Source organism: Danio rerio, chromosome 8 (assembly GCF_049306965.1).
Source record: "Danio rerio strain Tuebingen ecotype United States chromosome 8, GRCz12tu, whole genome shotgun sequence".
Taxonomy (NCBI): domain Eukaryota; kingdom Metazoa; phylum Chordata; class Actinopteri; order Cypriniformes; family Danionidae; genus Danio; species Danio rerio.
The window spans coordinates 37,731,137-37,743,652 of NC_133183.1; the positions used below are offsets into that span (position 1 = coordinate 37,731,137).

Below are 12,516 nucleotides of genomic sequence, written 5' to 3' on the forward strand. Positions count from 1 at the left end.
CGAGTGGATTTACATTGAAAATTTCAAACGCATCAAGAAAACCATGTGCTAAGGAAATTTCAAACCATTTGGAACGCACAGAGACGAGCTTTTGTGCAAAAATGAACTTAAAGGTGCCTTTAAAAAAGTGTCAAAGTACTTTTGAAAACAAAAAAGCAAACCCCCAATAGGTGGCAGCAAGAGGCCGCTTTATTTGAGTAAAGCATTGAACGATTCATTCAGCCAAAGAAGCCAATAGGATGAACGGACAGTTGAATCAATCCCTGAATCATCGACTCACCCGAGTCTTCTTGGCGAAGGCCTGAATCGTTCGTGCAGGGAAACGTCGCTGTGTATTATTCAGAGATGGCCAACTGTTCTGCTGTTTATTTTATTATACTTATCGCAATGATTTTACTACTACTATCAATAAAATTAATATTAGTAATGATAATATTGCCGGAAGTTGTACAGCGCATGCGTCACGTGTTCATCATCAGCATCCATGACAACCGTCCTGTGGGTGTTGTTTGAATCTCGCTGTGTCGATTGGCATCTGATCTCTGCGTCCTCCGTGACAATTTTTCCAGATTATTGATCGTTGGATACGTCGATTGATCGCCTGCTGTTCCCATCACTCAGGTTTGACCCTTTTTATTACGCTGTGCTTTGTGTTTGTGTTCAGTATGTCTTGTGTTCACTACAGGTTCCAGAGTCGACTCACCTACGACTCGCTCCAGTTTGAAGGCCTCAACATCAGCGCGGGGGAGCTGAAGCGGCAGATCATGAGGAGCAAGAGGCTGAAGTTCTGCCAGCTGAAGATCAGCAACGCCCAGACTGATGAAGGTGAGTTGAGGAAAAGACACTTCAACTGTTCTACGCTAACATTAGATGCGTTACATCAGACACTTCTGGAAGCTGTAAGGTGGTGCTGATGCTGACATGTAGGGATGTTTTGGCTGTTTTAAAAGGCTAATGGCTCTCAAAGTATACCGTGCTCCATAATTATGTGCTGATTCTGATTTTATTTTGCTGTCAGAATACACAGATGATGCTCTCATCCCTAAAAACACGTCGGTCATCATCAGACGGATCCCTGCGGCGGGACTGAAGTCCTCAAACAGAAGATTTGTTGGGTAAGTGCTGTGAAATGAGCACACGCGTCCTCTGTTAGATGTTATATGAAGACTCCTGGTCTGTCCCTGGTGTTTTAGTCACACAAGCTCCTTTGTTTTGCAGACATCAAGCTGGACGCTGGCGTGAACCTTCACCTAGAGCTGATCCTTCACTCCTCTCACTGGAGCAGTTGTTGAAGGTATTGAACAAATGAATAGCACAATAGCAAAACGCAATGTAAAGCACACAATATACGCACACGCACTCAGCTTCTTAGGGAGATTTGAGATTGTTTGAAGGGTTGAGGGTGAAAAAGATTCAAATGTGCAAATGCCTGTGAAACAGACTGAGAATCTGGCTGAGGCAAAGGCGTCAGAGGAGGACAAGCTGAAAGCGGTGATGTACCAGTCCAGCCTGTGCTACTACTCCAGCAGGTGAGCGTTCAGACACTGACAGGTTTGCTTTGTGAGAGATGTCTGAGCTGATTCTCATGGTTCTGATGTTCACTAGTGAGGCCATGAGGCTGCTTGGGATCCCGGGACACCACATTAGGCACTGCCCCACTAATGTGGTAACTGGGTTTTCCAAGCTCACGGTTGCTGTGAACTTGAGCTCTTGTCCTCATCAGTCAGATTGTTTGCTCAGAGTTTGACTGTCACTCCTCAATTCACAGGGCAGCCGCTCCGCGCCGCACAAGCGCATCCGGAAGAGCACAGGGATTCCCCGCAGCTTCCTGTTGGAGGTGGACGACCCAGACCGAAAGGGAGTCATGATAGACGGCAGCGGCCGATACGTCATTCCCATCATAGACGCGTGAGTAAACTGTACTTGGCATAGCCGCATGTTCTAGTGTTTGTCCAAATCTCACATGATGTCTGCTTGTGTGTGTTTGCGCTCGATCTGTTCAGTGAGGCCTATGCTGCTGAGAAGAGAAAGAGGCCGTCCTTCTCCTGCCAGACCGAGCCTTTGCCCTCCTCGTCCTCAGCAGGTGCGGCATCTTCGGTCCGGGACGCCGGAGGGAAACGGTCCCGCTCCCCATCTTCACCAGAGACGCGCGGCGACCAGAAGAGACCACGTCGCTGAGAGACCTTCATCCAAGAGACCTGGAGCCGACGTGTAAATATTGTACATAGTTTATTAATAAAAGATAATAAAGATTATAGCCGCATGAACTGTGTGGACTGGTTAACCTTCACTCCAGCAGTGCAACAAACACACACACATACAGGCATACATGGTTTATGAGGTCAATGTGACTTTTTGGTGGTTTACGGGGACATACCTTTGCCAACATCCTACGAACATAAAACTTGTGCCAAAATTTTTTATTTGAGCTACAAAAGGCAAACAACGCTTAAAAACAGCAATTTTAGTTTCACAACACACTCAAATTAACTATGTGACATTTTACAGGCTTATGGGGACAGACAAAATCATGGTTTACAAGGTCTGTTTACATGTTACACACAAACCTAGCCCCTTCATGGTTTAAAAGGACTGATTAACACATTTTACATATCACACTATTCTGCTATTGCAGTAAGGGTGACAACAGAACAGACTCTGGCTTTCCTCAGCTAGACACCTGCTAAACCCATCTCAGTTGCTAAGGTTCTGCCTGTCACTTCTTAAATGACAAAATACTATTTTGCTTAAAATACACTTTTGATTTAACAATTCTGTAGGCTTATTGTGTTGTATCAGTTAAACAATCTGTTTAATGTACTGTTGAACAATAACCTGAAAAAGACAGCATTTTAACATTAAAGTATGAAGAGTTAATTGTTTAAGGGCCTTTGCTCTTATTTTATAGGACAGTAGATATTTTGAAAGGCAACTTCAGATAAAAAAAGAACATAATTGGCAAAGAACCTTCAACCATGAACAACCAGAAGCACAACTGTACGATAACATATTCATTATTTTATTCTTTTACTTGGCCAGAACACAAATGTTCCCCTCTGTGAACTCTGTGTGGAGTTTGCATGTTCTCTGTGTTGGAGTGGGTTTCCTCCAGGTGCTCCGGTTTCCCCCACAGTCCAAAGACAAGCGGTACAGGGGATTGAATACACTAAATTGTCCGTAGTGTGTGTGTATGAGTGTGTATGGATGTTTTCCAGTGATGGGTTGCAGCTGGAAGAACAACCGCAACGTAAAACATATTCTGGATAAGTTGGTGGTTCATTTCACTGTGGAAACCCCTGATAAATAAAGGGGTTAAGCCGAAAAGAAAATGAATGAATGAATGATTACAGCTTATAAACAAACTAATGGTATTTTAAAATTTAATTAAGTCGTTCAACAGATTATTCTTTTTCAAATTTAAATATTTATACTAGAACACAACATGGTAGTGCACTAGAATACTGTCAAATACAAAACATTGCCACTCAATGACAGAAATAAAAAAATAAACTTTTTTTATTTTACTTTTGAAGTCCAGGAAAACAGCAGGGGAACTAAACATGTATATACATTTTATTATGAAATGCATCAACTATTATCGCTCTGACAAGAACAAAAAATAGATGGATAAAAATAGATAAAAAGATAGATAAAAAGAAAAAAAGATAAAACTAGACATAAAAGTTTGATTCCACAAATTGAATGATACATACAGAATGATATGAACACAAAACAGATTAAAAACTAAATTTCGTAATGTGACAGTAATATAATGTGTTATAATGTGACTAATTAATATCATACACATTTTCACTTTTTTGTCACAGTGACAATATTTGACCATTTTCAAACATGTAAATAAAAAACAAAAAACATGTCTTTTTGCTACTCAACACTGTTGTAAATGTTTAGTCTGAGGGACTGCATTTGTGGGTTATGTATTTTTGTGTGATGGGTATTGCCCAGGCTCATGAAGCAGACGTGGACCTGGACTGTGGAGCAGTACCAGACTGTGGAGTAGTGGCAGACATGGGTTGAGAAGCAGAGGCAAACTGTAGAGCAATGTAGAGACTACCCTAGAGTGATGATGGACTGTGAAGCACTGGCATGGAACAGAAGTGGGTTTGAAAATGGTTAAATATTGTCACTCTGTGACAAGGAAAAAAAATGAAAATGTGTATAATAATAATCAGTCTTTTGAACTCATTACAGCCTTCACGTCTGCTTTTGTCCATGGTCTTCTCATGTAGGTTGTTCTGCCAGTGCTAGAGCCTGAAAGCAAACAAGATGATTAACTGTTAGCATCACTGACTTTTAATAGATCATATCAACTGTTCATCAATATCGTTTAAAAGTCTCTTTCTTGGAAAAAAGGTTAATCCTTAGGTGTGCACTTACACCATGGTTATACATCACACAACTACATGATTTAACAGCAACATATGCGAGTATAACTTTCAGTAGCTGCTTTGAATCATTGTGGACTATTGAAAGTGATATGACCTTTCCATGTAAAGACTTTTCTTAATTTTAAAAAAAGGCAATCAATAATTTCATAATATTCCCTATTATATTTTTCCACTGGAGAAAGTCTTCCGTTTTTTAGTTTAGCTGAATAATAAAAAGGTAAAAACTGCAAAGGTCAATATTATGAGCACAAAAAATAAAATAAAAATATATAAAATTATAAAAATTAAAATTTATTTTTTGATTTTTTTGTCAGCCAGATATCGCAGAGCCCTATTTAAAAATGGCCAGATACAAAAGAGAAAGTGATAAATGGAAGACATTGACGAGAAATGTAGCATAGGAAAAAGCATTTGTGCATTTGCGCTACAAGCACTGCGATAGAAAGTCTGAACGTGTATTGAGTGCTGCTGGAAACATTGCGACTCCAACTAGGTCTGCTTAATCCAGACAATGTGTCAGCATGTTAGCTTTTCTGTCAAATAATTTACCAAAAACAGTGGAGAGTTAGTAGCCTACGCTGTTTTTTCCTCAACATCTCACTTATATTGTTATCAATAGGCTAATATTTTTTGTTCTTCTTTTTATTATTATCATTATTATTATTAGTTACTATTTATATTATCACTGATACTGAAAAGTGTTATTTAGGCTATTTGTGAAGTTCTTAAAAATGTAACATTTAATTATTATACAGGAGGGGGGAACCAGTGAATATTGTCCTCACCACTTAAAAAAATGTGTAAATAAAAAAAAAAAAAAAAAAAAAACTAAAAATAAAGGATAAAAGGAAAAGCATGCTCTTCATCATTTTTCATAATCTGATTTGTACATGCTGCTGTGTGTGTGCACTTAGGCTAGACGAGCAGAGTACACACATCTAAAGTTATCTTACTGTGAGCGTTTTAATGGTCAAATAGGTGTCAAAATGCTGTGTTCAGTGATCATTTATAAGAAGCTTAAAGCACAGTTTGTTTCATATTTTTATTCTATTGTACATATTTCCCTTTGCTCATTTACAGGGAGGAAAATAACTGCATATATACAGTTGAAATCCGAATTATTAGCCCTCCTGAATTATTAGCAACCATTTTCCACCAATTTCTGTTTAATGGAAAGAAGATTTTTTTTCAACCCATTTCTAAACATAATAGTTTTAATAACTAATTTTTTATAACTGATTTCATTCATCTTTGTTATGATGACAGCACATACTTTACTATATATTTTTCAAAGTACAAGCATTCAGATTAAAGTACAATTCAAAGGCTTAATTAGGATAATTGGGCAAGTCATTAATATTGACCTTAAAATAGGTTTCAAAATATTTAAACCTGCTTTTATTCTAGCCAAAATAAAACAAATAAGACTTCCTCCAGAAGAAAAAAAATATTATAGAAAATACTGTAAAAAAAATCCTGAATTTGTTAAACATCCTTTTGGAAATATTTATTTAAAAAATATAAATAAAAAATTCACAGGAGCGCTAATAATTTTGACTTCAGCTGAAAAATCGTTTTGAATAATCTTGTTTGCAATTATGACAAAAATAATCGTGATTATGATTTTTCCCATAATAGAGCAGCCCTTACTGTATGTGTAATGTAGCCTACAGTAGATTATGTGATGTGATCAATTAAAAAATACATTTTCTTTTTTCTTAGTAATAAACATGCTTTTACACTATACTGTATGCTTTAGAAAAGATACAATAGATGGTGAGAAGTATAGCCCCAGGCTGCAAAAATTAAACAAATATAAGAATGAAGTTGTTTAGCCTTTATAGCGCCCTATTAAATTGTGTTGGGGTAAAAAGAATGTTTACATTTCTTTGACTATCATGGCGATGTTATTACCTCAAATCTTAAACGTGCGCACATTGCAAGAAATGAAAATCGCGTCACAGCACACACTACAAAATATTAAGGTTATCGAGTCAATGAAACACATCACCTGATTGCAGTATAACTTGCTTTATCAATAATTATTATTATTTATTATAGGCCAGGTTACAAATATTTGAAAATCTGTCACTACATGCCAAACACTCAAAATAGGTTCCCTTTTGCATAGCTATTAGTGGCAGTTATGAATTAAATAAATGGGCATATCGGCACGTAAGGTGAGTCGCCTATTATTTATCGTCTGTTTATTTTTCTCTGTTCATTTCTTTCACATGCATGCAGAGTGAACAGTCTGTGCTGTTTCTGCTTGTTTAATAGAGCGCCTCCTCTTATAGCCGGCCTATTTCGGTATAAAGGACAAAAAAAATTTTTTTTATATACTGTATGCTATTCTATCCCCTATATTAAACACAGCAAATGTATAATTAAATATTAGAAACATAAATATTTTAAGTTTCTAAAAGCACATTTTAATGTTTAAGCATTGTTTATTGGCCGTCGGCGTCGATGATGTGCACCTCTCAAAAAATGTAACTACAAGTCGCAACGACACAGAGCGCAAGGTCGTGATTTGTTTGATGGTCGTGATTGGTCGGCTTGGCAGCGCTGACAAGTCTGGGGGCGGGACCAAGAGCCGTGCGAGTGGTGCGAGCCCAATAGAGCGATTGTTTACACGTGTGGAGTCCCATGAAGGAGCTCTGGATAGAAAGTTTTGTTTTGTGTTTATCTCATAGTTAAAGTTGTTCCACGTCCGCCGGTTCCAGCCTCAAAATGAGCGAGTTTGAGTCACTTGCATGTTCAGGAAGCGTTTAGAAAAAACAAAACAACAGCGAAGAAACTCAACACAGAGGAACATTAACACCTCACTGCCAACTAGCGTTTTGAAAGTGTTAATGCAGACCAACAGAGACATTGCGCAGAAGTAAAATAAACAGCTACGCGGGTTGCATGTGCCGTGGGTTACGCCGATCATAACGCAGAAGTATAAACCAGGCTCTATAAACTTTAATTTCATAAGTGCATACAATATAATATTAATAATAATAAGACAATTAGCATGTTTATCAGGGTAGACGACATGCAGTGAGTGGATAATTCCATATGTGCAATATGTACATTTAAATCTCTCCATTTTGCTGTAATGGCTGTGCTGTGTTTGACTGGGAATAGCTTTTAGATTATAACCCGCGACCCACTTATTAATATGCAGCCTTTTTTGATTACATGGGGCCAGTTGCACCAGCAGTGTGTAAGTTAAAATGAAGCCTAGTTGTGACTTAAAGGGACACTAATTTACAATGTACGCACTACTAAATATTTCTGTGTTGCAGCATTTCACTCAGTTTAAACCTAACGCTGTGTTCCAACTAAAAATTTACCGCAGCCTCCCCCCATGTATAATGGTAGAAAAGAGATGACGGTGAGATTAGTTTACATCGAGGAGCTTGCGATGATCTCCCTCTATTCACAGCCTTATTTTCTTCCTAAATCTCGCATTTCTTTCGGTTTGTGAATGAAGAGTTTAATTTTGTTTCAAGAAATGTTTTGTGTTAACATACATTTCTTTATGACTGGGTTTTTTCTCCCTGCTATTTTTTCTTTAACGTGTAGAATATTTAAAAAATCAAGTTTTATGTTTTGATAACTTTGTGTAATTTGTGTGCATTCACAGCAAATTTTCAAAGAACAGTTATATGTAGATGCATTAGTTGCAGAATTCTAAATCAGTTTAACGATTGAAACACTTTTTATTTGATATTAGGTGATTTAATGCAACTATGTATGGCTTTACGGAGAGCTTATGACCTTACTAACTACGGTTTGCCTTAAGAGCATGTGGTGCAACCGAAGTAAAAACAACTTTAGTTATAAACATGCCAGTAGTTACTATTATTATTATTATTATTACTACTACTTCTATTATTATTAGGCAATTTTCTGAAGCAACCCCTGTAACCAATTTAGTGCTTTTGGGTTGTTGTTGTTTTCGGTTAAAGCGCAATGCCCCATTAACACCTCAGACAGGCTGCTTCATTAATAGCCAAACATTTTGTTTGAGATGAGGGCAGGGGTATATCTTGAGTATATTTCACAAGCAAGGTTGACACAAAATCCCCGGTTATATACCTTTTACCTATAGGCCAACTTCTGGTAATGTAGGCTTATATAGGCTGTTTCTATTCACAGCAACTTATGGACTGAACTACGTGTTAATTAAAATTTCTATATTAGGCTCGTAGCAATTGATATTGGGAGTCATGGAATATTGTTTGCATTTATTTTGCATATTGTTTGCAATATCCTACTTTAATAATAATAATAATAATAATTAATATTATATTAAAAAGTTTTTTCTATTTCTAAATAAATAGCCTACTGTAAATTAGGCCTACAACCATTAATGATTTATATATGAAATTAGAAATGAAATTCTTAATAATATTTGTAAAGGAAACAAATATAGGTCTTATATGTGCCGTTATATATATTTCAATTAATATGGAATATAAGTGCATGTTTTCACCAAAACTATGATAGATTTTTTTTTTAAATGTGTGATTGTGTAAAACAATATACTTTGCAAATAAAATAATGTTTTTTTTTTTCTCTCTCTCTAAAGAAATTGTTACCACCTCGTTTAGAGCATCATTATGGGCATTTTACGTTATAACTAATGTGGGTCAAACAATAGATCTGTGACAGAGAAACTACAGGTTTTGGGACACACTCGTCACTACATCGTTCTTTTCCCAAACGACACATTGTACTATGATATTTCTGCCGCGAGTTACGTTGTTGTTTGGGAAACCCAGCCCTGGTGCAGAGCCAGAGGAAGAAGCGTGCTGCGCTTGTGGAGCAGATAAGAAGCAAGAGAAACTTCTAGACCAGGGGAGAGTTTCCCAAACAACGACATATATCTGAATGAAGGGGTAATCTACTGTATTTTAGCCTAATTATTATTTCTAATGTTTACACACTGTGAAATAGGCTAATCCAATCTTAAAAAAACACACACACTAAATCATTTTTTGTGAATTGTTTTTATTCCAAGCTAAATAACATTTTAGAAAATGTTGCATATCAAGCTGTTGGTATCTCCTCGCGGTTGAAATTGGCTGTTATGCGAAAAAAAACAAAAACAAATATTAGCTCGCAGGCTAGTTGCTTTTTAGATTTAATTTAAGCCTATATTCAGCTGACAGCGCACACTCAGCCGCGATACAGAGAGAAAAAGTAAATAATAGATTCTTTAATGTAAACGACTAAGAAAAACTTCGGCTATATACTCGGGAGAGGACGTAATGAGATCTAGACTGGCTGTAAAATATATACACCAATAGTAATAGTTAATCAACGCATTTTATTTAAAAAAAATCTACTCATTTTAATATTGCGATTTTTACATTTTTTAGAGAATGTCTGTTTTTATTAACTTTTCTGTCATTTATTTCAAATTTGTCATTATTTTATTAATTTGATGATGTTAATATTTTACATAGGCTATTTTATATACACATCTAAAATCATTCAAATTAAGGTTGTGACGATGAGGAAATTTCCCCACCGGTTAATCGACATGTGACAACACCGGTAATACCGGTATCATAGTGGGGGTCGGGGTTTCCTCTTTTCTTTCTGCTTTTAAATAGCTTATAAATGCATATAATACTTTCACTTTCAGTTTTGCGGGAATTGCCAATTCGGCGTAAATTGTTTGAATGGACGAATGTGATGAATGTTAGAATGTTTTTAAAACGAATAAGAAAATAAAATAGCAAGATAAGTAATTAAATTGCACAAAGTTTAAATAAGATTAAACGAATGAACAAGAAACAAATATAAAAGAAAAGCTTTCAAAATTACATTACAAAAATGACAGGTTGACACAGTCTTTAAAAAAAAATAAAAAATAAAACATTGTAAATTGGCATTTATTAACAGTGAGGTTTACTTGTTCTTTGCGAGGAATCCTGGCCAATATGTTGACCATCTCTGGCTTAAGATGGGATCTTGTGGGGCTTACTATGTTCCCCATCGTGCTGAACACACCCTCAGATGAGCAGCTTGTTGCACGTAAAGATACTTTTTGGTTACATTTGCTAACAGGGGGAACATGTTTGGTTGTCTTTTGTTGTCCTACCTGACTTCAATAGAGTGGAGGAACTATGACGTCAATTTGTATGCAAAAACCCGGAAGCGAGTTAGCATTTTAGCACTTCCGGTTCCCTCGTCCCAAAGTCAATGGGTTTTTTGAATGGGGTTTCAGTAAAATCGCTCAAATAAGGTCCGTGGCTAACACCAACTCAATATACTTTCACGTTTTGTTCTACGACATAAAACACATCAGTTACAGCACACTCTTCAACTTTTAAATCGATTATGCTTCTTTAAAAAGACGGTTGCTATCAAGTTGCTAAATGAGACTACAGGCTGCGTCGGGGGCATTATACGTCATCGAGCTGATCTGGTCTGGAGCGCAGCTCGCTTGGGCGTTTGGATTAGTCTGTGATTTAAGTGTTTTCAGAATAGTATTTTATAGTTTGTTGTATTATTCTAATTGAGAATTCAGATTGTGTGTAGATAATTCCTTCACATGTAAAGGCTGTCGAGACAGATTCATTTGTTGATCATTCATTTTAATTAAACGATAATATGAAGATACTGCTCAGTTTCTTTCCTGCTCTCAGTAATGCAAACGTGTGAATAAATGTGTAAAAATACATGCATGTTAACTGTCATTTTAACGTGATCAAGTGATTTCTCGTCTTTTTTTCTTCATCAACACATTTAACTCTGTCATAACTGCAATATTTACACTCCTCCATAAAACGTATAGCAGATGTGACTGTATTGGGCTGTTTTTCGCTGTACTTCGTGACACAAAAGGAATATTGAATGTTATTCTGTGTCCATGATGATGAAACCTGCAGGCATTTGATAGACTTGTTCCTCCTCACGCCGTCGTCTGTTAAGGTAAGCGGGCTGTGTGCACGCGAGCGATACACTTATTTAAATATGTCTCATAATAATACTATATAGGCACATTTATACACATTTTTTAAACTTTTAGAACAACCGCAAAGCAAAACATGTATTTCCCACGTAAAAACGATCCAAAAGGCACAAAGGTCTATGTGTGTTTGCGTATTTATTAGTTTATAATATATAGCGTGGATTACAATATAATATACTGAGAGATTAACTCTTTGTCATGGACGTTATTTCTAAAAATAAGCTTGATAAGTCGTCTGTAGTAGGGTGGGGCTGACGTCACTGACGAGCGCCCCGAGGGCGCTGTAGTCCGTTTATAGCCTTATGTTAGCTTTTTAAGTCTTGCGTTTGCATTTAAGATCCAAAAGTGCTCAATGTTATATTTTCGTGTGACAATTATCCGGCTGAACAAAACGTGTAAGTGTAATGAACAGTGTTTGAACACAGAGCGTATTATTCGCAATCTTCGAAAACCCTATGGGAAAATCCTATAGGGATTTTCACGAGGGAACCAGTTTTATGCTAGCAGCCGATTAGCCTACAAAGTGACGTCATGGTTCCTAGTTCCTCCACTCTATTTCTTAATGTATTATTTAGCCTATTGCATTATATATTAATAGCTTAGTCCTTATGAACAATCCGTTTATAAAATAGCCTTATTAACGAATTTATAGGCTAGTGAAGAATAAACCGAATATGAAATATGATCCTTGCATAATGATCACAACTAAACAAGCTAGCACTCATTTTATATATAAACTTTAAATAAAAAAGAAAGAAATGTTAAGAAATTAAACATTGTGTAAAAAATCTAAAGACAGGCTAAATAAAAGTAATTTTATTTAACAGGCTAAAAAAATAATCAACATGTAAATGTATAAATATTTCGATAAGTATTGTTATGGAATATTTATAACTATATGATCTTGCTTTTTTTGGTTATATCCATACAAGCTTTGAGCTCTCTTACAAGCACAGTTGACAGGCGCAGGTGTCTTATGTCACTGTCAGTGGCGGATTACACACAGCATACCCTGGCAAGATGTTTTATTTGTTGCCGATTGGCGTGTTGTTCCTTTTTTAAAACACCTTTTGTTTTTAAAATCCCTCAAGGTAATGTTGTCTATCGAGTTATATAGTCTCCCTCGGAGAT

At 36.4% G+C, this 12,516-nt stretch overlaps 1 protein-coding gene and 1 long non-coding RNA gene across 6 annotated transcripts in view; one reads left to right on the forward strand and one right to left on the reverse strand.

The window, feature by feature from the left end:
* The first annotated feature begins 504 nt into the window (after positions 1–504).
* On the forward strand, positions 505–2,274 carry LOC141375707 (E3 ubiquitin-protein ligase RBBP6-like). Of its 2 annotated transcripts, XM_073910603.1 has the most exons (7): positions 505–825; positions 1,019–1,115; positions 1,219–1,294; positions 1,441–1,529; positions 1,606–1,666; positions 1,769–1,908; positions 2,004–2,265. In XM_073910603.1, the coding sequence occupies exons 1-7, from the start codon at positions 666–668 to the stop codon at positions 2,176–2,178; spliced, it is 798 nt and encodes a 265-aa protein (XP_073766704.1). In that variant the 5' UTR covers positions 505–665; the 3' UTR covers positions 2,179–2,265. The 2 variants fall into 2 exon arrangements, with proteins under 2 accessions (XP_073766704.1, XP_073766705.1); XM_073910604.1 differs by lacking the exon at positions 1,606–1,666 and having other exon boundaries at positions 2,004–2,274.
* Positions 2,275–3,559: 1,285 nt separating this feature from the next.
* LOC141375766 (uncharacterized) overlaps positions 3,560–12,516 on the reverse strand; it is a 34,318-nt gene continuing 25,361 nt past the window's right edge. For all 4 annotated transcript variants that reach the window (XR_012384525.1, XR_012384524.1, XR_012384526.1 and 1 more), the window contains 2 exons: positions 4,211–4,272; positions 3,560–4,102 (listed from right to left, as the gene is read on the reverse strand). This is a non-coding gene — a long non-coding RNA (uncharacterized lncRNA). The remainder of the gene's footprint in view (positions 4,103–4,210; positions 4,273–12,516) is intronic.

Coding starts and splice junctions, on each gene's coding strand:
- LOC141375707 (XM_073910603.1), top strand. CDS start 666: ATGTCTTGTGTTCACTACAGGTTCCAGAGTCGACTCACCTACGACTCG. Junction 826..1,018: donor CAACGCCCAGACTGATGAAG/GTGAGTTGAGGA, acceptor TTTTGCTGTCAG/AATACACAGATGATGCTCTC. Junction 1,909..2,003: donor GTCATTCCCATCATAGACGC/GTGAGTAAACTG, acceptor CGATCTGTTCAG/TGAGGCCTATGCTGCTGAGA.